At 57.6% G+C, this 27,986-nt stretch overlaps 1 protein-coding gene across 4 annotated transcripts in view; it reads left to right on the top strand.

Moving 5' to 3' along the window:
• Positions 1-27,986, top strand: part of ARHGAP23 (Rho GTPase activating protein 23) — an 80,827-nt gene that overhangs the window by 11,128 nt on the left and 41,713 nt on the right. For all 4 annotated transcript variants that reach the window (XM_060290095.1, XM_060290093.1, XM_030839863.2 and 1 more), the window contains exons 2-6: positions 21,648-21,809; positions 24,368-24,395; positions 25,709-25,804; positions 26,005-26,083; positions 26,247-26,301. In XM_060290095.1, coding sequence (XP_060146078.1) covers positions 25,738-25,804; positions 26,005-26,083; positions 26,247-26,301 — 201 coding nt within the window. In that variant the 5' untranslated portion in view covers positions 21,648-21,809; positions 24,368-24,395; positions 25,709-25,737. The remainder of the gene's footprint in view (positions 1-21,647; positions 21,810-24,367; positions 24,396-25,708; positions 25,805-26,004; positions 26,084-26,246; positions 26,302-27,986) is intronic.

Raw genomic sequence — 27,986 nt, 5'->3', positions numbered from 1 at the left:
TCTGCTGTCACTCTCACCCTGAATCTGGGTCCGTCTTGGATACAGGCCAAGGTCAAGGTCAACCTCTTGCTGGATTGGAGCTTGGTTGCTTTCAGCTGGGACACGGATGGCGACAAGAGGTCTCAGGGTGGCAAAGCCTCAGGTGTCCATCCATGGTTGGTGGGTGGGGAATCAGCTCATTTACTCCAGCAACCCCCCCACTCCGCCCTATGCTAGCCCACCGCACTTGGGCTGTGGCTTGGTTCATTGGTGTTTTCCTTCCAAAGGGGCATCAGCCCTGCTCTATTGGCTGCAGGGGTTCAAAGGTGAGATATTGGCTTGGTCAGGGATTTGGACAAAGCCTGGTTTTAATTATCCTGCTCTCTCTCCCTCCCCAGAGAGAGCCATGAATAGGGCCTGTGGGAGCTGGCTCTGCCTTTCCCCTAGTACCCTCCATCCCCTTCAAACAACCCGCCTTTAGATCCAGGCCTCCCTCTTTCATGTGAAATTGCACCAGCTCGTCAGCAGGGCAGTGCCTGTCAGTACCAGGCAGGCATCTCCTCTTCACTGCCTCAGTGGGACGACAGGCTGGGATGGCCTTGGGACTGGACTCTGGGGCGAGTTTAAAGCTCTATGGGGGTGGAGTGTATTCATCATCTGTCAGAGTGGGTCAGGACCAGAGGGGTCATCTTGTCCAACAGTGGGGAATCTGAGGCCAGAGGGTGGCCAAGGTCAGATAGGCCGGGAGTGGTGGACATGAACCCAGGGGTTCTGCCTCCCGGGCTCCCAGGCCATGCCTTTCCCCACACAGTTCTGTCCCGGGTGCCCCCCTCCAGTGCAGCGTTCTGAGATTAGGCCCCAGGAAGGGAAAAGGAGGGCAGGGAGGAGCAGGGACAAGTGGACAATGTGTCCCATTCATCTCTGTGTCCCCAGTGGCCAGCACAGTGCCTGGCACAGAGTGGCCCTCCATAAATGTTTGTGAAGTGCAGGCCGGGAGCAGCCCCTCCCCTGGCCTCGTGGGTGCCCCGTGCCCAGCTCTGCCCCAGCATTGTGATGCGTGGTCTACACATCAGCCTCCCCTGCCGGACGGGGAAAATAATCATAGCAACTACTTCCACGGTGCTGACCACGGGGTACATTATTCCTATCCATTTGACAGATGAAGAAACTGGCACAAAGAATCATGTGGCTTCCTGAGGTCACACAGCTAGTAAGTGGCAGAGCTAGGGAGTTGGCCGTGCTTATTCCAAGCAGCCCCAGAGGTGTCATGTTTATCTTGGTATCCACAGAGCCTGGTATGCAGCCAGTACTCTGAGAATGTTTGTTGACTGACTGACTCACTGACTCACTGACAGTATATGGAAGAATCACAGAATCCTGTAATCCTTTTGAAGTAGCTGGGTTGGAGTCTTGGGAAAGTAGCCTAGAGGAGCATCATTTTGTTATCTGTGCCAGGAGTGCCTGAGCCAAACCTAGAGAGGAAAGGAAAGCTCACCCAGGGGAATTCCCTGGCGGTCCAGTGGTTAGGACTCTGTGCCCTCACAGCAGCGGGCACGGGTTCCATCCCTGATCGGGGAATTAGGATCCTGCAAGCCGCGTGGGCCCCTCATCTTTCTGACTTCTCTCTTGCTCCCACTCCCTCCCTTTCTCCTGCAGAGTTCCAAGGGGATGGCGCTGAGCAATGGGCAGGTGGGAAAAGACGACAGGTTGGATTAACAATGTCTGTTCCTTTTTCATCTCTCTGGCCCTGAGATGTTCAGCCCAATGCATCACCTTTGTGGAAGATCCTGTGCCTTTCAAGTTGGAGGGTGGACGGAGTGTCAGGTTTGGGACAGGGCCTGTCATAGTTATCAATTCTCCATCTCTCACCTCCAGTCCTAAACTTGAGTCCCAAGGTCACCTCCTCCAGCCTTCTCAAACCCGTGTACCCCTAGGCGGGTGACCTCTTCCCCTCTGCCTCCCCCTGCTCCCCACTGGCTGGGTCTGTCACTATCCCCAGGCCACACTTCATCTGCTGACAAAGGCTCGTGGGAGCTAACTAGGAAAAAACAAGTGTGGTGGGTGTGGTCTGCCTTCTCATATCAGCAGGCAACCTCGGGAGATGAGAGGCCCAGGCCTGGCACGGCTCCTGGTGCATTGGGAGGCACATTGGGTGTCTAGGCCCTGCCTTCAGCCTGAGGGGGTTCAAATTTCAGCTTTACCCCTTATTCAACTATGTGACCTTGGCCAAGTTACTTAGTTGTTTTTAGCCTCCATTTTCTTATCCCTGAAATAATCCCTCAAAATTGCTGAGAGGATTAAATGAGGTAATACAGGTAAACTGGCTGACATTTGGTAATCTCAACTATTAGCAGCAACTGGATGGCAATGAAAACAACACAATTTGGGCTCAATAAAGAGAACCCTTTATGGTCGGAGTAATCTGAAGAGCTGTCCCTGTAGGTAATGAGGCCCCTGTCAGTGGAGGTGAGCAAGCACAGACTAGACTAGAGAGAATTCAGGCATTGGGTGAGGGGTTGACATAGAAAACCTTAAGGACCCTGCTTTGGGATCAGCACCGTGTGGTAGGAAATTAGAGGAGCAGGTGAGACCTGGTTCCCGCTGTTGGGAACTGGGGAGCGGAGTGAGAGGCTGGCTGCTGTGGTTTGGGCTATGAGGCTCCTCTGAGGAGAGGGAGTCCTGAGAGGCTGCCTGGAGGAGGCCTGGAAGGATGGGCATGGTTCTGACGGTTGGGAGAAGCGGGGAGGCCACTGCAGGCCAGGAAGGGCTTGGTGGCTGAGGGGCGGTGCGATGCCTGGACCACTGGCTCTGAAGTCAGCCCAAGGCTGCCTCCACATCCTGGCTGCCCAAAGGGGTTGGGTGTATGGTGGGGGTGGGGAACTGGTAGCTCCCTGACCCCCGCCCCCCAGACTCTCCTGGACGAGGGGCCAGGGCTACTCCCTGTGGCAAAGAGCTGGGGCCTGTAAGGAACAGAACTGCGGAAAGAAAGACTTCTTATGCCCAGTGCATTTGGGGGCGTCTGGGGGTCGGGGGAACAGTGGGGCCTTTGTCCCCAGCCACCGGGAATCTGGCCGAGCAGCCAGCCCTGGGTCTGGCTGGGCCCTCGGCAGGCAGGTCCTCTTTGAAGTGACCCTTTCAAAGCTCAGCCTGAATCCCTGGGAGGAGAGAACTTGGGGCGGAGCATGGGGATGACTGAGACCCACAAGCCAAGGATGGAAACAGACCCAGGACTGGCCCCTTTGGTGGGAGGGCTGGGGGGAGGTGTGTGGGCCGGAGGAATGTGGTCGGGACAGGGGGACATGTGGGAGCCATGTGGGAGGACAACCACTCCAGGGTCGTGGCCCCCAAGTGAGGGTTAATTAGGGAAGGACAGAGTTCATTCTGGCCTGGTTTCCAACAGTCCCTGGCTTGACTTATCTCTGACTCTGGGCTCCTAAATCCACAACTTTTTTCCTTTTTAATTTCCTCAAAGAGCGTGAGAGCTCCTTGGAGAGAATTGGGTGTAGACGCAGGACTTAGAGGCCTCGGTAGGAGGGAGGGGTGGAGATCTGGGCTAGCCTGAGAGCCCGGAGAGGCAGGAAGGGGAGGCTGCAGTGCAGACCCCTGCCCTCCACCACAGAGTTTCCACCATTCTCCAAAAGAGAGCGAGGGAGTGGGGAGAGATGCCCCCGAGAAAGGGAACATCTTTGTAAGTTTTAGCTGGACAGATATTGGAGACCATCCCCTCCCCTGCCTCCCCACTTGGCTCAAAGGGAAACTGAGGCCTAGAGAAAGGCCAAGGCCAAGGGACTAGAAGCAGAGGGGAAGGGACAGGCAAAAGTGGGAGGAAGAGGGAGGTTGGACGCCAGGTGAGAAGTGGGTTCAGGCTGCTGAGTTCTAATCCGAGGGTAGTGGAGAAGTGCCCATGGTCTCTCCAGCCCTGACCTGCTGTGATTCCATGAACCGGGGGAAAGGAAGGGGCGAATTTCTGTTGGCAGTTTTTTTTGGGCTGAGCAGCGGACCGTGAAGCCTTTGGCAGCCCAGGTGAGACCCCTACCCCACCCTGAGGCTGTTTTCTGATTCATGCCCCGCATCCCCACCTTCCCCTGGCACCATGGCACTCTCTGTACTTGGGAAGATTCTTCCAAATCTCCCTTTCCTCTTCCGAGGGTACGGCCCCTGGTTCCTCCCCAAGAGAGGGAGGAGGGAGCTGAGCACCCAGGCCGTGACTGGGGGCTGCAGGCAGTTCTGGTACTTTCCTGTATCTTGCGCTGGCATCCGAAGAGCTGAGCCCTCATTTGGCATCGTGCCCCATCTCTGCCTTGCAGCACCTGGTGTGGGTGAGGGGATAAGGGGGCAGCTGAGGTTGGACCCAGAGCCCAGGAGGGGTTGGGATGTCTGCAAGAGGGGAGAGTGGGAGCCAGGAAATGGGGGTCACACAACAAGGCCAGGACTGCTGGTGGGATGAGAAACAGGGCCCTCTTCCTTTCGAACTGGGACCTTTTCCTCCTCCAGTGGCTCCCAGGTGCTATGGTCCCCACAGTGCTAGGGAAAGCATTATCCGAGACTGGGTGTGGCCCAGGGCTCTGAGGACATTCCCAGGCCTGGCTTGTGTGAGAGTGTCCTCTCCCTAATTATAGCCTGGGGCAGGAGAAGGCCCATGACTCCAGAAACTGGAGGCTCAGTGCCTGGGAAAATCAGGCAGTGGCTAGATTTTCATGCCAACCATACTTTGTTCATTTGGTGACCATTTCCTCTGTGCCTTCTGGGTTCCAGGCTCTCTCTGTGGGTCTTGGGACCTGGGTGGATATGACACAGCCCAGCTCTCAAGGGGTTCCTTTTCTCACCACCCAAAAGCTCCACTAAGATTTTTTCAGGGGTTCTGAGATGTGCATCTACAGTATCTGCTGGTCCAGAACACCCCTTGCCACCCCCCAAAATATTATCATAAAAATTGGCCTGATCTAACTGGGGAGACAGACCCAGTTAGACAGACCCTGTCTTCACATCATTTGAGTGTGAATGAGGTCACAAAAGTGGTAACAGGAGTTTACAGATGGAAACAGTGTCACTGGGGAGAATTGCTATAGGGATCGGTTAAAAAACAGTTGGTGATATGATTAATCTCCTTTCTCTCATCTCCTTTCCAAACAATAGTTAACAGTAGTTAAGCTGAAGATTCTTTACCGAAACTTCTTTTGATCAATTTTCAAGGACCATCATGAAGTGGTTGTACATTTACTGATATAAGAACCAAGACCCTGAGAGGCTAAATTACTCCACCAAAGGTCACCCGGCATCCGAATTTAAATCTGGGTCTTTCTGAATCCTAACTAAGGCTGTCCTGTGTCACGGCTACATTCCCTGACAAGGAAGAGCCTGGGAGCACAGCTGCCACCCTGGGAAAGTGGACCCTTCCCCCTGCCCCCAGCTGAGCCTTGAAATCCAAGTAGGGGTTGGCCTAATGAGGGAAAGGTGGTGGATGCAGGCAGCACAATTATGTTCTGCTTCTCCGTGACTCTGCTTGCACAGGGATTTTCCCTATGCCTCCCTGGAGTCTGGGTTTGCTCACGAGTGGTGTGGAGGACCCCATGGCTCTGGCAGTAAACAGGGGCTGAGTCCCTGCCTCCTCTAGAGATGCTCCAGCTCTGAGGGGAAGAAGACTTTACCAAGGAGGTGAGGCTTGCCAAGGCTTGAAAGATGCCTGCTGGGATCGGTGGGGTGGTGGAGAAGGGAGAGCAGGGCATTCCAGGCAGAAGGACCCAGCGTGAGCAAAGGCAAGGAGGTGCGAGACAGCCTGGCCTCTTGTGGGGTCAATGAAAGCAAGACTGAGAGTAAAGAGAGATGAGATTGTCAAGGCCAATGAGGGCCAGATCCTGTCCCTCTCGTCCGTCATCATGGCGGATCCTTCATGCCATACTAAGGAACTTGACTTGGTCCCGTAGATACTGTGGAGCCGTGGAAAGGTGTCAGGAAGTGGAGGCAGCAGACCAGCTGAGAGCTGATGAGGGCTAAACGTGGAATTGGAGATGAAGAGGAGAGGATAGGAGTGGGATGCATCGCCCTCCTCCCCTCCCCAGAAGCTTCCGTGCCATCTCTTCCCCTTGTCTGATTTAGCCTTCCCTGCCTTCTCCATTTCACAAACTTCTATTTATCCTTCAAGGCTCAGTTCAAATATCCTTCTCTGTAAATCTGCCACCCCTCCCCCCACCAGCCACCAATTCCTCGAATATATGGGGATTTCCTCCTCTGGGGACTAGACTTTAAGCCCCATCAGGGTAGGGACTTTTGTCTTGTTCACTGCTCTATCTCCAGCTCCTAGACCAGGCCAAGCTGAATGAATATTGTTGACTGATGAACTGAAAATTTCCATAGCACTTCGCACGGCCTTGTGAAAACCCCATGATAATAATAGGAGTATTGGTTGCAACTAACATTTATTGAACATTCCAGTGCCAGGCACTGCTGTGCTCAGCACTTTATACACACTAGCTCTTTAATCTGCACAACAACAACCTCATGGAGAATAGATTATCTCTATTTTATAAACGCAGAAACAGAAGCTCAGAGAGGTTAGTAACTAGTCCAAAAAGATACACAGCTAGGAAGTGGGATTCAAGTTGGGATTCAAAACCAGATTCCTCTGAATCCTGTTTAGGAATGTTTAAACGCTACGCTCTGCAGCCTTTTAATTTTGTCTCATGTCTGTTTCTTCATAGAATCTCATTTTTTTATTAATGAAAAAAAATCCTTTGTGGACTACTGAACTAAGATTTGTTGAACAACTTCTATGTGCTAGGCACTCCACACTAAGCCCCCTCAAGGACCCCATTTACAACTGAGGAGACTTGAGAGGAAAGAGACTTGGCTGGGGTCACACAGCTGGGAACCTGATCTCACAACTCTTTGACGCCTCGCCCTCCGGGACACCTATCAATAGTGCCAGAATGAAAGAAAGAGGAGCCGGGCTCTGAGATTGACTGACTTGTTTGGGGGCACACAAGGGGCTGGACTGGGCCAGGGAAGTGCTCCCCACTTCCGTCATTGATGAAGAAAGGGGGTCCAGAGGCAGGGATGGAACTGTTGTAATTTCCCAAGTGCCCCGCTGTCTGTCAGACATGTGAGCTCCAAGGAGGAGAGGCTGACCTGGCGCTAGGGTGGGAGGGGATGGTATCACAGCAGCAGAGCCCTACCAGGACCTTGACAGAACAGGGTGAGAGGCCTCCAGAGGCTGCACATATCAGTGCGACTTCAGCCAAGGGGTGACCCGAAGGACCGCTTGGGAACCGCGGCTACCCGGGTGGAAGCCGCTGTGAGCTGGGGCCCTGCGCGGGTCTAGTGCCCCTTAGCACCACCTTCCCTGAAGGACAGAGACCCACCAATCAGATAAGCCAGCTGCTTTCTATTTGCATGTCATCTGCATGACCACAGCTCTTCGCTCCTGCCACTCAGCCTCCGCCTCCAAGCGTGCCTCCTGGGCTTCCGCCCCATTTCAGGACCCTGTGCAGGGCTGGGCTGGGGCGCTGCGGGGCGTGAGGGGCAGACCTGGGCGGCCAGCCTGGCCGCCCTATTCATAGCTCAGGGGCTGGCGTAGTTCGCATATTTGGCGTTACTCCCGTCTGGCTGGCCCGCGGCTGCCACCCCTCCTTGCTCCTGCCTCCCTCTTCCTTCCTCCTCTCTTCACTCTTCCCTCTGTCTCCTCTCCCACCTTCGATCTCCACCAATTTTCCTGAAATCTAGGGTTGGCCGAACACACAGGAGGAAACTGAGGCCTAGGGAGGGGGAGTGTCTTTCGGCCGGGCCTCCAGGGAGAAACTGGTAGTAATGAGGCGTATAATGAGGTGGCTGAGAGCCTGGGCTCTGCCAGCAGACAGACCTGAGCTTGAATCTGAGCTGCCGCTAGCTGTGGCACCCCGGCAAGTTCCTTAGCTTGCAGTCCGGGAAGCTTTTCAGAAACAGTCAAGCTGAGACCTCGAGGATAAGGGATCAGTTAAGGGAAGGTGGGGGAGGGAGAGAGACAAATGTTATATTCCAGGGAGAGGGAACTGTGGATGTGGTGGACCAGCCCTGAGTGGACAAGGGCTTGGCCAGCTGAGGTGAAGGGACAGCGGACCCTACAAAAGAGATGAAGCAGCTTCCCTTTTCTCCCCACCCCTTACTCCCTTATTCCAGCACCCCCCACTTTCTGGATCTGGTTCCTACTGAGGAGGGAGCAGGGAATACAGAAAGATGGACAAAGATGCGAAGCAGCCTCTGCCCCAGGTAGACCTTTCCTGGGGGCAGGGGGTTTGCCAACCATCTGCTTTCTCTGAGGAGAAGCTCATTCATTCCTGTACATTCAGAAGCGGTGTGCCGAGCACCCAATCTGTGCCAGGTGCCATGCCAGGAGCTGTGGATTTGACTGCCAGCAAAGCAGACATGGTTCCAGCCTTCCAGAACTCACAGCCCCAGGGGGGAGATGTTGGTCAAAATAACCTCATAAATACACAGGCACCATCTCGAGAGTGCTGTGAGAGGGTGCAAAGGGACCTGACCTGGTCTGGGGGCCAGAGGAGGTGTCTCTGGGGAGTGACTTTTTTGCTGAGAACTGCAGGGTGGGTAGGAGTTAATTAGGGTGTGGGTTGGTGAGGCAGGGAGGGAGCCAGGGAAGAGAGAACAGCATTCCAGAAACAGCATGTGCAAAGGACCTGAGGCTGGAAGGCTGCCTGGTCCGCAAAGGAAATGGAAGGAGGCCAGGGTAACTGGAGCACAGAGAAAGGGGGTGTGGTGGGCATGGAACCCAGAGGCACGTCCCACAGGGCCTGGTGGTCATAGTATTAAAACAATTAGTCTGGACTGTAAGGGGCCAGAGGAGTGATGGAGACTTGGGGTGGAGTGGACATGGTGAAGTGGGTGGACTCAGGAGACATTTGGGAAGCAGAGTCCACTCTGATGGGTGGGATGTAGGGCTGGGGCCATAACCCCTCCCATTTACTGGTTCCCAGAATGCTTTCCTAGCAACTTTGTCAGGCTGCTATCCCTAGCTTCATTTTGTAGTTGAAGAAATAAGAAAACCTGTGTGACCTTGAGGTCACACAGCCAGAAAAGGACTAGGGCCAATACCATTGGCAAGTGTGACCCTTTCTCTAGATCAGCTTTTCTCGATGCTGGGCCAGTGGTCTCTCTCTCACCAGCCTTCTATCCCCCACCCCTAGGCGCCCTGTGGGTTAGCTCAGCATTCCCTACCTAGCACCAGACTGGGTGGGGGACCCAAGAGGCCAAGGTGGTGTGTGGGTGTGTGTCACACTTATCCCAAGAGGCTGCTCTGCTGTTAAATGAGGTAACGCATGGGAAGTGTGCCTGGCATATAGTGAGGGTTCAACAAATGTTAATTACTGCTGTGGCCGTTACAATGTCCCCAAATGCAGAGCCAGGCACATGGTAAGGGGGAGGATCTGGGGCCGAAGGCGTTGCTGCCTGGCCTCTTCTGACCACAGAGCCCAGCACAGAAATCATCTCAGCTCCCTCACAGGCAGGAGCCAGGGGAGGTTGTTTGTCCCTGCAGAGCCACCATCCATCCCTTCCACCCTTCCAGCTGCCTCTGCGGCATCATGGGCTGGATTAGGGAGAGGTTCAACTCTTAGGCAGGGTGAAGGGATAACCTGGGCAGGTTGAGCAGGGCCTGGGGTGATGGGGGGGGTGGTTTCAGGGGTGGAGCTGAGAAGCTCTCCCTGCAGGGAGCCCCATGTGCCCTTGGGGAGACTTTGGGGATCTGCTGAGACCTGCCTTGGGAGGGGATGGCGTCTCAGCTTGACTTGGACTGAGCGATCCCCTGGAAGAAACCAGTAGGTGCATCTGTTGCCTCTGCCCAGGTGGTCAGATAACAGGAAGCATTTCCAGAGAGAGGTGTGGGGGACAATAGGAAGAGCCATGGCCAGAGTTCTCCCCCAGTCTCCTCTGAAATGAGCTGTTCAGTGTGGAGTCAAAGAATGGATACGATGATTTTGGAGAAGAGTCATTGCAGGCATTTTCTGGCCTTCAGGAATGACTGTCCCTAACATGATCTTGTCTGAAAAAGGGCTCTGGCCTCTCTCCAGGACTCCTTGACCAACTAAAGTGAGACCCTTCCCACAGTTGCTCTGTCCTTCTGCAGAAGACCCTGCTCCTCTGTACGAGACGGGGAGGGTGACCCTGGGGCCTGGTTGGGGGCCTGGAGAGTGCAGTGGGGGAGGTGGGGTGGAAGGAATGAGGGCACCCTGCCCACTCTGGGCTGTGAGGGAGCTAAGTGTGCCAGACCTGGGCCACCAGGGGGCTCTCCCGCACACGGGACCTGCCTGCGTCCCTGACAAGACTGCATCCTTCAGCGTTCAGGCATGGTTTTCTTGGACCGTGTGCACGAGAGAGCACGCGAGAACGGGGTCTTGCCTCTATGTGCACACCCTGGTATGTGTGTATATGTTACGGGTGGTGTGTAAGCGTATGTAGGCTTGGGAAAGACGTGTGTGCTGGGGGGGGTGTCAGGCCTCAGGGGGTCAGGAACCCCATACTTAGCCTGGCTTTTGCTAGAAAAACTCTTCCAAGGTTCTGACACCTTGGAACGTGGCCTCTCAAGGGGCTGTGCGTCCATCAGTCCAGCCTCCGATAGATGGTAGGTCCTCGTCAATGCCAAGGACCTACTCTGTGGGAGGTTCAGACTCCCCTGGAGGCCTGAGAGCTCCCCTTGTGCTCGGTCTACTAGGGCCTCAAAGATGACAGCAGGGGTTCTGAGAAGGCACAATGGACGGGGTGGGAGGGAAAGGTCCTCCCGGCAGGAGGTACCCAGCTGTCCTGGGCAGTCTCTGTGGGCAGGGCCTGCTCCTGGGGCCCATTGGAAGATCCATTCATTTGTTCCATCTTCTTTCAACGATATATATTTTTTTCATTTGAATTCTGACTTTGCCATTTTTTTTGGTGTGTGGCAAGATATACATAACTCAGAATTTATCATTTCTAAGTGTAGAGTTCAGTGGCATTAAGTACATTCACATCGTTGTGCAACCGTCACCATCACATGCCTCCAAAGCTTTTTTTTTTTTTTAATTTATTTATTTCTGGCTGCATTGGGTCCTTGTTGCTGCGCGCGGGCTCCCTCCAGCTGTGGCGAGCGGGAGCCACTCTTCGCCGCCGCCGCCGCCGCCGCTGTGCGCGGGCCTCTCCTGTGGTGGCCTCTCTCGCTGCAGAGCACGGGCTCCAGGCGCGCAGGCTTCAGTAGTTGTGGCTCACGGGCTCCAGAGCGCAGGCCCAGCAGTCGTGGCGCATGGGCCCAGTTGCTCCGCGGCATGTGGGATCCTCCCGGACCAGGGCTTGAACCCGTGTCCCCTGCATTGGCAGGAGGATTTTTAACCACGGCGCCACCAGGGAAGCCCACAAATACATTTCTGAAAATTTAGTAGCTGTTGTCCTTAGGAAGCTCTCAGTCTAATGTGGGAGACTCAGGCCAGGCCCTTGAGCAGTCTCCAATCTGAGGAGGAAAGACACAGGCCATGACCTCTGGGAGACTCTGGACTAATACGGGGCAAAAACAACAAAAACAACAATCCTGCTCTCGGGGAGCCCAATCTGATGGAGGAAGCATAACTTCTTCCTTTTGGGGTGTCCCCAGACAGGCCCAGAGACCAGAATGGATACGTGGAGGGCATGCCTTGAGACAGTCAAGGGGCTGATGAGTGTCGTAAATCAGGGGCTGGAGAGGGCTTGTGGTGGGCCCTAGCCCACGCTGGCCCACGGTTGCCTGGGCGATGGCCCCACTGTTTACTTTGTGGCTGGCTCCAGACTCACCGTTTTCTGCAAGTGCTCATTTCCCACCATGAGGAAAGCTACTCATCTTTAGTTTCTCCTCCCTCTGGTGTCCCTGAGGAGGGAACTGGTTCTCTTGCTAGGAGGGGGCCCTGCCAGCCTGGCACCTTTGCCATCCTCCTTGTCTGCTGGGAGCAGGTTCCATCCTGGGGTCTCATGTCGCCCGCCCCTTCCTCACTCCCAGATGGCCTACTGACAGGGCTCTGGGCCTGCTGAAGTTCTGCTATGGAAGGGGGGCTCCTGATGATTCCTCCCTGCTTATTAGGGGGAGGTGGGGCACATAGGGGCCTGTAGGGGGTAGGCAGTGAGAGGTGGTGGTGATGACCTCATGAGTAGGTTCGCCTGAGTTTGTACAGACCTCCTTGAGTGTCTGCATGTGTCGCTGTCTTTGTGTACATGTGGCTGAGTTGTCTGCATGTCTGAATGTGAGTGTGGTTGGGTGTGTGAGAGTGTGACTATTCAAAAGACAATAAAAACATCTTGCATTGACCTTGAGGGCATTATGCTAAGTGAAATAAGGCAGAGAAAGACAAATACCTTATGTATGGTCTCACTTATATGTGAATCTAAAAAGAACCCCCCCAAACAAAACCCCCCCAGACCCCAAGCTCACAGATACAGAGAACAGACTGGTGGTTGCCAGAGTGGCGGGGATGTGGGGTGAAATGGGTGAAGGGAGTCAAAAAGTACAAACTTCCAGTCATAAAATAAGTAAGTCCTGGGGCTGTAATATACAGCATGGCAGCTATAGTTAATAATCGAGTATTGCATGTTTGAAAGTTGCTAAGAGGGCAGATCTTAAAAGATCTCATCACGAGAAAAAATTTCTGTAACTAAGTATGGTGACAGATGTTTAACTAGACTTATTGTGGAGATCATTTCAATATATACATAAACATCCAGCCATGCTGTACACCTGAAACTAATATAACGTTACATGTCAATTATACCTCAATAAAAATTTTTTTAAAAAAGAAAACAAACAAAAGTTTGCATTTATTGAACCCCTATTATATGCTCAAGACTTTCTTTAATTGACTTAATTCTCCTAAGAACCTATGAGGTGGAACTTAGTGTCATTTCCATTTTATTGGTGAGGAACTGAGGCTCAAAGAGGTTAAATAACTCACCCAAGGTCTCACAGCCAGAAAGGGGTAGGGATAGGACTCAGTCCCAGAAGTCCTGGATTCCAGAGGACCCTGGAGCCCACGTGCTAACCCCTGAGCCGTACTGCCACCAAAAGAACTAGGGGATTCTGTGCTGCCTGGGATTGTGTTGGTCCCTCCTTGATTTCTGGCATCACGAGTGCTTCCTCCTCCCTTTTCTCTCACCCGCCCCTCCCCCAGCCTTCCTTGGCTTGGGCCCAGTTTCAGGGTGGGAGAGGAGTGTCGCAACACCCTCACTCGGGGCAAGACTGGCCCTGGATGGGGAAAGCACGGGGTCTGGAGAGACCCTCTGAACCACCCGCTGCCCGCAGGCTAGACCGAGTGTGGGGTTCCCAGGTTCCCGGTGACGCGGGGTTATCTGCACATTGAGGGTGTTGGGGAGACCTGGGCCTGCCTGGCCGGCTCATCCGCTTGGCCTGTTGGGGCACGTCGGGACTGCACACAAGTGGTGCTGGGAAGCAGGCATCTGAGTGGGGCAGGAGGGTGGAGGAGGAAGGAGGGGGCGGCTGCCCTTGAATGAGGAGAGACTGGGGCAGGGGTCAGAGGCCCAGGCATGGGCGGGGCGGGCATGCCTTGGGTATCGCATTGCCTACATGCCTGGGATGAACGGGCTGGCAGGGGATTTGCTCCGTCTGTGTGTGAGGTTGTGCGTGTGGGGTGTCCCAGTCTGATGGTGTGCGATGGGTGTATGGAAGCAGTCGGAGCTTTAGAAATGCCGGATGATTCTCTTGGGTTGGGGGCATTGTTTGTCCTGTGGTTTGAAGCCTGCATTCTGGGAGGAGGCACACAGCAAGCAGAGGAAGGAAATGCAGGCGAATTGACCCTGGGACCCCTCTCTCTCACTTCCTGAGCCACACGCCCTTCAGCAGTATCAGTTTCCCTCCTTCTCCTATCACCTGACCCTTGGGCGGCAGGATGCTTCCCTGTTCCCCAGTTTCTGGTTGTCAGGCTGGCGCCTGCAGCCTTCTGCTCCTCCAGCTCAGCCCACTCTCTGCTTCAAAGGCTTACCTGGGAGGCCCCTAACCCCACTCTCAAACAAACTGTCCGCTCCCAGAGAGAAGAGGCCCTGAACCCCTGACACAGGGGCTCCTTTGGTATGTGTATGGGGGTCTCCCTTGGTGGGGCTGAAGGCAACTGGCTTGGGCCTGGATCTGGAATTGGGGACCCCTGAAGACTTCAGGAGCTAGGACAACACTAGTAGAACGGTAAGCGCCCTGAGGGTAAGGTCTACACTCTTCTTGTTTTTCTAAGGTGTCCCAGCCCCCAGCACAGCTCCTGGCCCACAGCAGGCACTCAAGTCGTGGTTCTTGAATACATAAATGAGAGGATAATGGAGAGAGATCTGAGTTAGGGGTTAGAACCCTGGGATGGTCCCACCTTAGTAAAAGCAAGCCTTGAACCAGTCACTTGTCCTCTTTGAGTCTCAGTTTCAGCATCTGAAAAACGGGTATAAAAACAATCTCAAATATTCAACTCTTAGGGTAAGGGTCAAATGAGATAAAGTGAAAGTGCTTTCAAACATTAAAGGATGATCTCACGTGGAGAGAGGAAGACCGGATGCCCTCCCTTTGGGGGTGCAGTCCCCAAGCCCTCCGCAGGGGACCTTCAGGAAGATAAGGTTGAATGGATTTTGCAAGCTGGTCAAACTAGAGGATTGACGGGAGGGACTGCTCAGCGGGGTAATTCCTGATTTGGGGGGAGGAAGCTGGCGAGGGTGTAGGGGAGGAGGACTCACACCGGGCAGGAAGGCTTGGAATAGAATCTCAGCTACGCCTGGTATTCCCCAGCCCTTGGCCCCCTCCCCCACTGCACTCTGGGGCCCACCCCACATTCCTTTCCCAAAGGAAATGGGGGAGGGGGCCGAGAGGCTCCCCAGGCCTGGAAGATCATCTATTCAAACTATGTATAAGTTTCTAGGCCCTGCGGTGTGTACCTTGCTCCTGACATGCCTGTGGAGAAAGCTGGGGTGGAGTGGGTGGGGTGGGGAAGGTGTGGGTTTGTGTTGGAGGAGGCTGTTGCCTCCTTCTGGGGGCCCTGTTGCCCCTGCCAGACTAGAGGGCAGGAGATGGGCGTCACAGATGGCTTCTCGTTTCCCAGGTCTCTGCTGCCCTGAATACAGAAACCCCGCGCTGCTTCTCCACCTCGCCTCCCCCTGCAGCCCTCAGAGCCAGCCCTCAGAACCCTTAGCAGTTTCGAAGGAGGGGGGCAGTCAATTCTTTTTTTTTTTAAATGAATTTATTTATTTTATTTTTGCTGCGCGTGGGCTTTCTCTAGTTGCGGTGAGCAGGGGCTACTCTTCTTTGAGGTGTGCGGGCTTCACATTGCGGTGGCTTCTCTTGTTGCGGAGCACGGGCTCTAGGTGCACAGGCTTCAGTAGTTGTGGCTCACGGGCTTAATTGCTCCGTGGCAGGTGGGATCTTCCCTGACCAGGGCTCGAACCTGTGTCCCCTGCATTGGCAGGCAGATTCTTAACCACTGTGCCACCAGGGAAGCTCCAGGGAGGTTGATTCTTGATCCAGATACACAGCAGCACCTGTTGGCCATGAGCGGCTCCATGGGGCGTGAGACGGGAGAGTGAGTCTTATTTCCTCAGAACCAGGGACTGGCCTTGCAGCAAGAGGAAAGGAAGTTAGGCAGCTGGGGGCACTAACTGGCTGCCTGCTGGGAAAGCAGGTCAGACTCTGAGTCAGGACATCCCTGTGGTCATTGCCCTCCATTCGGGGCGGCAGAGGCTGACATGGCTGAGGACATTCTCGGTGGTGCTTCCAGCTGGTCTGAGGCCCTGGTCTTTGGAGGGCGTGACAAGGGCAGGAATGATCCTGACCCAGAAGCCTCGGTTTTCTAGTGATGGGGGCGGGGGAGGTGCTGATGGAGTTGCCAGGAGTCCTGCTACCCCTGACCGCGGTCCTTTCCCACTCTGTCCCAAGCCCTCCTGACTCAGCGCTGGTGGCAGCCTCGCTCTTCCCTTCCGGCTTCCGCCAGCGTGGGGGTGGGGGTCCAGCTCCTGCACAGGGGGCCCAGCAAGCGGCAAACAGGAAACAGGAGAACAAAACCGCTCCCTGGCCCCCACACGCCTCACCCTCACCCTTCCTCCACCCCCCACCCCCGCTCCTGCCCACCCCCATGATCCTCTATTTCTCTTCCTTCTCCCCTTGGTTTCCCTTCCTCTCTGTGCCCCTCTTTCTCTCTCCTCTACCTCCCCCCACAGGATCCTCCATCCTGGCCTGTCCTTGCTGGAGACAGCAGGTGACGGGACGAGGGAGAGAAGGGGGAGCTGACTCTTATGCCTGGTTCTCCCTTCTGGTGGCTTCCCCCCCAAGGGCCCAACCCTATGACTCTTCCTCCCCCGACTCCTAGATTTGGGAGCAGGGTTGGGCTGGATCTGCTCCCCTCTGCCCCCAGCCTCCCTTACCTGGATGCTGGCTAGAATTTAGGTATAAGACCCGAAGTTGGAATGAGGGGCTCCGGACTTGGAGTCCCAGCGCTGCCCTAACGAGCTGGGTGCTCTTGGGCTTCTGTTGTTTTCTGAAAACTAGGTCAGGGCAGTGGCCCCAGGCCCCGGGGAGTGGCTGTGCGGGGGGAGCACACGGTGGACAGTCAAGTGGGATAGAAATGGGGGTGGCCATGACACGCCTACTAGCCAAGGCCTCTGTCGGCCCCACCCGGGAAGGGGCCTGGGAAGAGAGAGAGCCAGGAAGGGGCGGAGGGCAGGGTCTGCCATGGACTGGGGCTTCCTGTCTGACTCACATGCTAGGGGTGAGGTGGGGGCCAGCTTGGAGCCCATTGTCGGCTTGTGGTGGCCCCTCTGGGTAGAGCATGATGGGCAGGGAGTCCTGGGGAAAAGGGTCCGTCACACGCTCCCACAGGTGGTGGTGGGAAGGGTATAACGTGACTCTGAGGTGGGGTGATTATGAGAGAGCGCTGCTGTCTGAGCAGGGCAGTGTGTGTGTGTGTGTGTGTGTGTGTGTGTGTGTGTGTGTGTGTGTGTGTGAGAGAGAGACCTGAGGGGGCACGGCAGCAATGCATGGAGTGGGTGTGCTGGGTAGTGTGTGCACGTCCTCTAGGTGTGTGCCTTCGTGGGGTTTGTGGGTCTCTCTGGGGGGTGTGTGTGGAATGTATGGGTGGGCAGGTGGGGGTCTGGTGTGCTTTCAGGGGCACAGTGGGTATGCTTGCAAATGTGTCTCTGTGGGGTGTGTGGGCCATTGTACCCATGGGAGGGTGTTCAAAGTGTGTGCGCACACAGAAGGATGGCCACGTGCAAAGTGTATATGAGGGGAATAGTGTGTGTGTGTTTGTGTGTGTAGGGTATGTGGACAGAGGGGGAGTGAGTGACTGTGTGTGTGTCGGGGAGGGTGTGGGCTGTCTAGATGTGTGTGTGGTGCGGGTCTGTAAAGGTGGGTTGGGTGTGTGTTGACATGTGTACGCGTGGGAATGTGTATTTCTCTGGGGCACCGGCAGCTGGTTGAGCTTTGGACTGGAAGGAGTATAAGCGTGCGCGGGCAGGTACAGTAAGTTTTTGTGTGAGTGGGGTGTGTGTGTGTGTGTGTGACTGCGGGGGCTCTGTGCAGGCCCTCTCGTGTGTGGGGGGCGTGAGTGTGTGGGATGGGGCGGCCGCGCACAGGGGCCGCCCCGGAGGGGGAGGCGTCTGCCCTGCGAGACTCGCCGGCGTGTCCGGGCTCAGGCGCCCTCACCAAGGAGGCGCGGGAGGCGCGGAGCTGCTGCAGCCGTCCTGCCGCCGTCCGCGCGGGCCGGCCGTCCCCTCGGGGCCCCAGGGCTCCGGGCCCGTGGCTCCGGGGGGCGGGCGAGGACCCCCGGGGCCCGCCCGCCGCCGCCGCCGCCGCCGCCCGGGGGGCCGAGGACGCCGCCCGCCGGGCGCCGAAGAGCGGCCGCCGGCCCCCGCGCAGCGCGCCAGTCTCCGGAAGCCCGGCACACGGCGCGCTGGGGCCGGGGCGGCGGCCGGGCCCGGGGGCCCCCGCCGGCCGCGGCGCTCGTGGGCAGCGCTGTGTGGCGCGTGGAGCGCGCGGGGGCCGGGGGCTGGCGCTGGGAGCGCGCCGTCGGCGTGGACTGCAGCGCCCCGGAGCCGCGCTGCCTCTGGCTGCCCTGCCTCAGCCACAGCGACCGCCGCGCGCCCGGGCAGCGCCCGGCCAGGGTGAGCGCCTCGGGGGCCAGCGGGGTCGGAGGCAGGGGCAGGGGGTCCGGGCAGGCCTCGCCCCGGTGGGTGGGACCGGGCCACCAACTCCCTGCGTTCCTTGAGCTGTGTGCGCCCTGCTCTTGGGGACCGATCCCCTCCGGAGTGGAGAGTGAGTGAGAAGCTGGAGAGATGTAGGTGAGGGCGGCAGGCTCGTGGCTGAGAGCTTTACCAGGGGTGCCGGATTACAACCCTCAGTCTGCCTGTGGCCTCCAGTGGGCTCAAGCCTCTTGGTTTATAGGCGGTGGAAGGATGGAAGGGACCAGGGTTGTTTGAAGAGATGCCAGGACATGGAATCCTGCAGAGTTTGGGCTGGCAGTGACCCTGAGTCAGAACCATGCAGGGGTACCCTAATGAAGCAGGAGGGGCATCACTCTGCCGCCTCCCTGGTAGGGGACCTGGGCGCAGAGACACACAGGGTTTTCAAGCGAGCCAAGGAGGCTGAGGTGGCAGAATGGGCCCCAGCAGGTAATGAGTGATCTCAGGGTGAGGACTGACAGGGCTGGAGAGGGGGGTGGGGACAGCGTTTCGGGATCCACCAGGCTGGTAGGGCGTGAGTCACAGTGGGCGCCATGCCCAGCATGAAAGCTGCACTCCCTGCAATGACCTCTTTATGCTTCTGGGGGAGGGGAGGAGCAGGACTCCTGGGTTCTAGTTCCTGGTGTTGCCAACCCACCACGTGTCCAGTTCTGTCTAATTTGTGGCCCTGGGGTCACCTGCCCTTCTCCCACCATCAGTTGTATTTCTAGATGTCTCTTTCTTTCCTGACATGAGAGTGGGAGTGATTGGAAATAGATCTGGGCCTGGGAGCATTAATCAGTGATTTCCCTATGTCTTCTGAGCCTCTCGCTCTCCTTCCCCTTGTCTCTGTGCCTACCTCAGACAGCAGAGTTGGGGATGTGTGTGAACTGTACCTCTTCCCAATCTAATCACCTTCCATTGCTGCTCCCTTCTCTGTTTCTGCACCTGTCACCTCCCTCCCCTTCAAGAGGAGAGCAAGACCCAGTATTGTCCCAGGTTGGAGGGGAGGAGAGGAGAGGAGACATGCATGTATAACAGAATGAAGGACTGAGGTTAAAACTAAGGAAGAGCTTCCCACAGGAGAGCGGCGAAATCTGGCCACTGATGGGGGCCTCAGTGTCTCCTCTTCAGGCAGGGGTGTGGTAGCTGTGGTGGGGGATTACCACACTGACATTCTCAGGAACCTCGTTGGCAGGGATGGGGGAAGGAGCAGTGGAAGGAAGGAAAAGAGGAAAGGCAGAGGTAGAGCTTAGGGAGGGGGCACCCGTGGTGCCTGGGTGAGGAGAGGACCTGAGAGAGAAAGGCATGCCCACTGCCCTGGATTACAGGCCCCTCCTCTAACCGCCCCAGCCGCCCCCAGGAGTGGCACCCCCAGGCAGCTGGCAGCTCCAGTCAGGATGTGTGCTGGGGGAAAGGTGGGGGACGTGCGGGGACCTGTCCCAGCCACTTCTCGTCACTGGGGCAGCTGGTGGCTTAAACCTTAATCCAGGACACCAGCAAACAATAGGCCCTGTGAACAGCCTCAGCCCAGAGCCCGGGTGGAGGGCATGCAGGGGAGGCACCCCACACTGGGGAAGAGCAGGGGTTTTGGTAGGAGGGAGCAGTGGAGGGTCCCCTGAGGCCCTCTTCCCTCCCTGATCAGTTCCTTGCCAGGTCTGTAGAGATAGGAAATCCAGGGGATTTCAGACCTCAGCAGAATTCCCAGAGAATTTTCTCCTCTGGGCTCCTCAGACCCCCATGGGGGTGTGGGGCACAGTGGGAGAGTCCAGACTATAGCCACAAGTGGAAGGAACTGAGGGGCCATCACTGGGCCTCCTGCCCGATGCCAGAATCCCAGCTAAGTCCTCCTAAGGCCTCCTGGGTGGGGGTTGTCCAGCTTTTGCTTGGACCCTTGTGAGGACAGAGAACTCACAGCCTCATCCGGGTAGCTCTGCAGAAGTGTGTGATTATAGGGCGGTCTCCCTGGCCCAGAGCTTCACTCGGCCTCCTCGTGTCTCCCACCTGGCTGTGTCCTCTGGGACCGCACCAAGTAAGCCTATTGCCTCTGTTACGTTTTTCTTTAATCTACTGAGATTTGAGGATATCCCCTCCCCAAACCTCCCGCCCCATGCAGCCCAGCCTCCCACCCCACTCAGAAATCCCTAGCTTAGGGCTGGGCACAGGACCTGCTCTTTCTGCCGGATGTGTGAGCAGGAGGGTGGATGCAGGGACTTCTCAGTACCGGTACATTCGAGTGGCGGATTCGAGCTGGGGAAGCCAGGGGAACTTCGTAGTGAAGTGGGAGCCCCTCACCCCGAAACCGATGGTCTTCTTCCCTCTGCACCCAGCCGCGCCTGTCTTCCCGCAGCTGAAGGCTCCTGCCTGGTGCCAAGGAGGAATGAGGGGGTGAGGACTGTTGAGGGTGGGGGAGGGGCTTCTTGCCCTTTGAGGGGTTTGGGTTAGGGGCACCAGGTAGGTTAGGCTGCCCGAGGTCAGGGGTTAAAGAGCCCCCGAGGGAGCCCTCCTGGCTTTTCACTAGGCAGCCTGTCCGTGGCTCCCATGTCCTCCAGTCTGCCGTCTGCCTCCCTGTGTACCCATCTCTCTGACACCCTCCTGTCACCCACTTTCCCTCTGTGTCCGAGCAGGGCACTTGAAGGGAGCCCCCTCTAAGGCACCATCCTCCTCTTCTCCCTCTTGCCTCAGAAACAGACCCGTGTGCCCCCAAACCCTTGTCTTCAGACACCCTCTGCCCTGTCATCTTGGGGAGTCCCAAGTATTCCGGTGTGGCGGCCAGAGGGCAGCGGAGTGTCTCCCCTCCCCCCCCCACACCCGGTTCTCCACTCAGTTCCGGTGAACCAGCCAGGCCTCTGGGCTGGGCTCCGAGCCTCAGTCCCGTCAGTGGACTCTCTGATGTCCAGTCCGCTCCCTGTGGTTCGTCGTCCCTCACCTGTTCCTGCTGCTGCTCCTGAAGGATGCACGTGTGTGTCAGTCTCTTTGCGCCTGTGTGTGCTGTGTGCGTGTGTCTACCTGAGTGAGCATGAGCATGTATGTGCTCATCGGTGTGTCTGTGCACCTTTGCACATGAGTGTGCTTGTCTGGGTGTTTGGGATGTGTCCTGTCTGCATGAGTGTGTATGGATGGGTCTGTGTCTGCATAGGTGTGCGTGTGTGCATGTGTGAGATTGGGCAGCAGGCGGGGATGAGCTCAGACAGCGGCAGACACTTCCCAGGCCGGAAGGCTGTGTGTCCAGAGTCAGTGAACGTTGGCCGAACCGAATTGAATGGACACGTGGCTCGCTGCACTGTTATTTCCCTGCTCACAAGGTGTTGTGAGGGAATTGAGGAAAGAAAGAAGGAAGAAGCTGTTGGGCTGATGAGGGGGGAAGGGAAGGAGGAAGGGGAGAGCAGGGGTTCGGTCAGGGCACAAGAGGGTCTGTGCACCTGGCAGCCCCCCAGGTCCTCTGGGCTGCAGGAGGCAGTGTGCAGACTGGCGTCTCACCCTGGCTCCCTGTGCTCCCACAGCTGCCACTGGGCCCAAGAGATGGGTGCTTTCCCGGGCGCCCCCTCCCCTGGCAGGGCCCGAGGACACTGCGGCTGCACAAAAGCCTCCAGGACGGCTTTGGCTTCACCCTGCGCCACTTCATCGTGTACCCGCCTGAGTCCGCCGTGCACTGTAGCCTGAAGGTACACGTCCTGTGCCCCTGCCGGCCTGGCCTGAGGGAGCTTTCAGGGGGGATTCCTTTGTGCTGTCCCCTCTCCGGTGCTTTGGTGGCCTGGACAAGAGGGTCACCGAGAGGCAGGGGCAGCCCTGGCTGGGGCATCTGTGTGGGGTGATCGTAGACAAGCCGCCTCCCACTCTGGGCTCAGTCTTCTCAGGAGAAGGGGCTGTGGCTGGCTTGGGGCAAGGAGCTAGAGGTGGGGGAGCCGGGATGCCCCCCCCAACTCTCAGCCTCTGGGAGGTGAACAGCTTCTCAGAGAGATGGGCTTCCGGGGACCCCTTGTCCAGTGGCCACTTCTGAGCTGGGTTAGTTGCCTCTACCTAGCCTGAGCTCTCCGGGAGTCTGTCCTCCGGGACCCCTCCCAGAGCGCCCCAGGCCCTTGCTGGCCTCAGATTTGGGCCTGGAAAGAGCCCTGGGATGGGCTGGAGACCTGGGTTCCAGTCCTGGCACAACTCCTAACTCACTGTGAATGTTGGGTGGGCTCACCCTCTCTGGGCAGCATTTCTCCTGCCATCTCCTGAGGGCATGGATCTATTTGACCCCTGAGGGCCCTTCCAACCCTCATATGAACATCCAGTTCTCTGAGTCCAGGAACCAGGGCTACTCAGCCTAATCCACGGTGTGGGCTGGGGGTGGGGGTCCGTGACAGGAGGACATGAGGGGGGCCTAGGCAGGAACTAGGGCTCCCGAGGAGGGGCCAGCTCCCTTCCCCCACCTCTCTCCCAGCAGGAGGGGAGAAAGATTTATTCTGGAGTCCGTGAACCTGTTTCTCCCCTCCCCCAGGGCTGGGACCGGCCTGCACAGCTGTTGGGGGACTCTCCCTTGGGGAGCTTAGTCCCACCTGCCAGAGAACCAAGGCATTGGATTTCTCTGCCTGTGTCTGTGTGCCTGCACGTGTCTCTTTGTATGCACACGTGCGTGCATGGTATGCTAGTCATGTACGTGCATGCGTGTATATCTAGACACGTGTCTGTGTATACGCTTCATGTGTACACGTTGCTGTGCAGCTCTCACACCTGTCCCTGAGTCTGGGGCCCCTGCATAAACTCTTTGCACTGGCTGTAAGTGGGGGCTGATGGTGTGTGGGAGGGGCCCTGCCTCACCCCTTATGCCCCAGGACACCAGCCTCCCAATTCCCTGGAACCTCCCTCCAGTCCTTCCAGCCCTCCTTCTCCAGAATGTCCCTCCTTCCTGGCCCTTCCACCTTCTCTCAGGGAGCCCTGCTGAGGGTGACCCTGCAGACACAGCCTGAGTGGTCTAGACTGGGTGGTGGACCTGTCTCAGAGAGACCTCGCTCACATGGGGGGCTGGAAGACCCTGGGGCAGGGCAAGCCAGGGACGGGCTCCATCCCTTTCCAGAACATGCCCAGGGCTGGGAGCCCACAGGGAGCTCACCCACCTCAAGGCACCCATCTGCCTCTGCGACCCACTCACTGTGCTGGCGGCTCACATCAGCGGGCACACTCCCCGCACGGGAGGGCAGGGCCAGAGGGACTCCTCTCCAGCAGAGCCCAGCAGCCTTCCTGTCCTGGCTGGGATGCCCAAGAGTCCTGGGATCCAGCACTGGCTCCTCTGTTGTCTCTGAGTGGCCTTGGACAAGTCACACCCTGTCATCTGTGAAGTGGATGATCTGTACAGAGGATTAGACAAGACGACCCCAAAGGTCCCGTCCAACTCGAAGATGCCACACCCTGCTGGCCTGGCCTGTCTCTCTCACTTTGTCCTGCCCTTGTTCCTGATTCCTCCCCAGATGCAGTGCCCTGCCCCGCCCCCTCACTCACCAGGATGACCCCAGACACCTCCCTTGTGGGTCTCCTCGACTCCATTTCTTAGCCCTGCACCTAGACACCAGAAGTATTTTCACATCTGCTCTCTCCCACTCAAGAACCTTCACTGGCTCCCTCTTTCTCTCCTTTCAAAGCTGAAAGCTTTAGTCTGACTCCTGTCACTTGCTGGTGTTGACACTCCTTCTGCTTCAGCTCAGTTGATCCAGTCCTGTTTCTGCCACCAAGTACCAGCACACTCCACTCACCTCACCCAGAATGCCTTCTCCCAGCCGGCGTCAAACTTGCCTTAAAACCCCCTCCCAGAGGGGCTCTAATCAGGCCTTCCCTCCCCATGCTCTAAGAGCTGATAGCCACTGTTTGCACTTGTCATGCCTGCTTATCTGTGTCTGCCTGGGTCCTGTCTGTGTGTGAGTGTGTTTGGCCCCTCCCCCATTGGGCTTCGAGCTCCCCAAGGGAAGGGGTCGTGGGTCCCCCATTGGATCGGGGCCTTTCGGACGGCTGAGATGTTGATGCAGCAGGATCGGCAGGCGTGAGAGGGGGCTCCTGTCACCGGGGGACGCTGCCTGGGACTTGACCTCCCCGTGGACACCCCTCCCACCCCCTCTGGCTGCTGGGCTAGTTGAAAGATGATAAGAGGGGAGGCAGCTGGGTGGGGGAGCTTGAAGGGGCCCTCCCAGGTGGAGCTGGGCCTCCCCCTGTGCTGCCGAGGGCCCACACCCACCTCTGTTCCCTGCAGGAGGAAGAGAATGGAGGCCGAGGAGGAGGTGAGGAGTGGCAGGGGGCTGGGCTCCAGGGGCTGGGGCTGAGCTGGGACTGGTCCTCCCACTGGTGTCTCTCCCTCTCCCCCAGGTCAGCCTGGATTCTGCTGCGCCCCCCACCCTTGCCTGATGCCCCTGTCTTGCCTCTTCCCTGTGTGTCCGCTCGAAACCTCTGCTCACTCTCTCTGTCCTCCCTTTCTTTTCTCACAGTTGTCTTCCTCTGGGCCTGTCCATTGTGCGCTGGGGGTGGCGTTCTGGGGAGCAGATAGGTTTCTAAGCCCTGGCCCCTGCCCTGGAGTTACTCCCAGCCTAGATGGAGGCAGAGGCAGGGCCTGCAGGGCCCTTGGGGCAGGAGGTAGTGCGCCGCTGATCAAGGGCTATCCTTGGGGATAGAGACACTGGGGTTCTCGGGGCATGACGGGGGCCCTGAGGTCTTTCTCTTTTCAGATGTGAGCCTAACTCCCCTGGCTGTCACCCTTGCTCTCCCAAACGGCTCCTTACTGGAACCCAGGCTTCCCGGGGTATTCAACACAGAACCCCTTGAACAGGCAGACTTCCTTCTCTGCCACTGGGGCCTTTGCTGGGCAACCATGGGGCCACTGTCTTCCCGAATCCCCATTGCAGAGGCCTGTGCTGGGGGAGGAACCAGCTGACCTAGAGCAGGCCCGTTTCTCTGGTGGAGACAGTTAACAGTTAGCAGTTAGCACTTAGCAGCAGAGGAGTATTGCTGGGGTGTAACATGATGTCATGAAGGGCCGAGTGCCAGTCCCGGGATCCTTAGGCCTCTGCTTGGAGTGCCCTGACCCTGGGGGAGGGAGTGGGGTGGGAGGTGCAGGTGCTGGGTCTCTGTGAACCTCAGGGTCTTGCTTGGCTCTCCTTGGGTCTGGGTGTGGACACTCTGTGTGTGTGGGTTTTCCTCCCTGCTGTGTATCTTCAGGGCTTTCATGGCACCCTTCCTTTGTCTTGTGACTTGTGTGTGTGTGTGTGTGTGTGTGCGCGCGCGTGCGCATGTCTGTCTGTCTGCCTCTCTAGACCGTGAGCTCGGGAAGGGCAAGGGCCAGGTCTGTCCATCCTCTGTAGTCTACTTTCTAGCACAGTGCTGGGACGCAGGAGCCATTTAGGGAGCGACTCCGTGTGTTTTCGTTTTCCCAGCAGTGTGTTGTCTGATCCTGTACATCCGTGTCCCTGTGGATGTGTGGGTCTGTGTTTGTGTCCGTGTGAGTGCGATCACTGTCTGAGTGTGTGTCCCCTGTGTGTGTAGCGTGCATGGGTGTGACCTTCAGCAGCCACCCCCAGCTAACCTGGCTGATGCTCCCCAGGACCCTCCCCCCGGCACCGCCTGGAGCCCATGGACACCATCTTCGTCAAGAATGTGAAGGAGGATGGCCCTGCCCATAGGGCGGGGCTTCGAACAGGTGAGCTGTCCCAGTTACATGGCTCATCGCACAGCTCTGGGTCTCTTCTCCCTACCCTCTGGTTAGGATGGAATTTCGGGATCCAGGTGTTGGGGAGGCTCCTGTCCCCCACTGTCATCCATACATGGTACAGGGGTTCTCAGGTAGGGCCATTGACACCCTTTGGCCTGCTCACCTGTGGCCCTGTCCCTGGTCCCCAGGAGACCGGCTGGTGAAGGTGAATGGGGAGAGCGTCATCGGGAAGACCTACTCCCAGGTCATAGCTCTGATCCAGAATAGGTGAGCGCCCCTGCCTCCCTTCTCCCACGAGAGCCCCCAGCCCACTCACAAGTCCCTACTCACCCCACCCCCTTGGCCCTGGTGGTGCCCTGGCGACCAGGATCCCTGTTCTCCCAGACCCTGTTGCCTCAGCCTGGCCTGACCCCCTGCCCTGTCTCTGTAGTGATGATACCCTGGAGCTCTCCATCATGCCCAAGGACGAGGACATCCTCCAGCTGGTGAGTCCTGCCCTGCTGTCTGAGGTGGAGGACCCTGGGTGCTGGGGGCAGGATGCAGCCCTTCTCCTTGGGCCTCCCTCCTGCATCGGGCCCCCTGGGAGGCGGAGGAGTGAGTGTGGGGGCAGCACCAGCCCGGCATTGCCCAACTGGGGATGCCAGGCCCGTCCCGGGCTGGGGCTGCTGGTTGCTTCGATCGGGGCTGTGCTGGGGGAGGGGGAGGCGCTGGCCTTGGCCGGCAGGATTCCTGCCAGGGTGTTCGGAAGGAGCGTGGCCCAGTGGGCCCTGCCAGACTGGCACGTTCCTGTGGCTCCCGTGAGACACCTGTTCCCCACACCACTCCCTGCCTGGCCTCGAGTGAGCGTGTCTCCTATAGATGTGTCCACACACACACACACACACACACACACACACACACACACAGTACCCCACTTTCGTGTGCTCCCATTCACACTGCATACCATGGACCACCCAATACATAAGCAGAGAACACTAGATACACAGCCGCACACAGCCCACCCTTCAACTAGCACACCGTACACTGCAGTATGTGATGACACACACCACCTGCCAGACACACCATACCAGGCACTTACCACGATACACACCACCCCTCGGTGCTACACACAGGCACCCACTACCCCACACCCACGACCACAACGTCACAGCGCACCACACACTCCTCAGCATCTCAGATCCCCACAACACAACACCGCAGTGTGTCCCACCACATACACCTGGACTTCTCATCGCCACAACACGAACACTTAGGACATCACAGATGTTTGCTGTTGTCACAACACGTACGCCCACAGACATCGCGCAGCCTGCTCCATCCCAGCACAGGCGCGTGCGCTCACCGGTGTCACAGCAACCCGGACTTCCACAATCACGATGCGAGTGCAAATGCCCTTTCCGTCACAGCTAGCACTCGGCGTTCACCCACCGCTCACAGAGCAGGCACCACAGACGCTACACGCAGCGGACCCTGCCCTCACACGTATACCCGTTTATGCCACGCGCTCCGTGCGCATCACACACGCACACTCACACACACATGCTGTCTCTCTCTGTTTCGCCCCCAGCTCTGACCCCAAGTCCAGAGCGGTCCTCTCTGCCCAGTGCCCAGTTTCCTGGTCTCTTGGGTGCCAGCCAGATGCCAACTTGCTTGCCCCCGAGGTCACTGCCCCCACCCCCCCACCCCGAGACGGCCTAGGGCCAAGCCTGGGAGGTCCTGGGAGCTGCAGTGCTGGCTTCTGCCCTGGATGTGCTCTCACAATCACTGTAATCACAGTGCCATGCTTGGCCCCATGCCCCTCTGGGAACCTCCAGCCCTTGACCTCGATTGTCCCCTTGCCCTTTCTGGGGAGGGGGAGGCAGGGGCGGGGGCCCAGAGGGGTGGGCGGCTCTCCCCAAGTCTCCAGGGCCCTGCCCGTACGCCCTCAGGCGGTGTGCTGGGGGGGATGGGGTGTGACAGGGCGGGACCTGGGGCGTTGCTCTCTCCAGCCGGAGGGGGGCAGGGTGGGACAGCAGCCTTGAGCTCTGCTGCCCAGGCTCGGGTGGGCAGGCAGTCCCAGATGTCAGCATCTGGGGGCCTCTGCTGGCCCCCCTCTCTCTGGCTGGCCAGAGGGTGGGGCCCAGGCATTCCTGTGGTTGGGAGCCAATGCTGGAGGCCAATGGGGCCGCGG

Source organism: Globicephala melas, chromosome 20 (assembly GCF_963455315.2).
Source record: "Globicephala melas chromosome 20, mGloMel1.2, whole genome shotgun sequence".
NCBI lineage: Eukaryota > Metazoa > Chordata > Mammalia > Artiodactyla > Delphinidae > Globicephala > Globicephala melas.
Note: the sequence above shows the minus strand (reverse complement) of the source record. Positions and strands in the feature narration are given on the sequence as shown.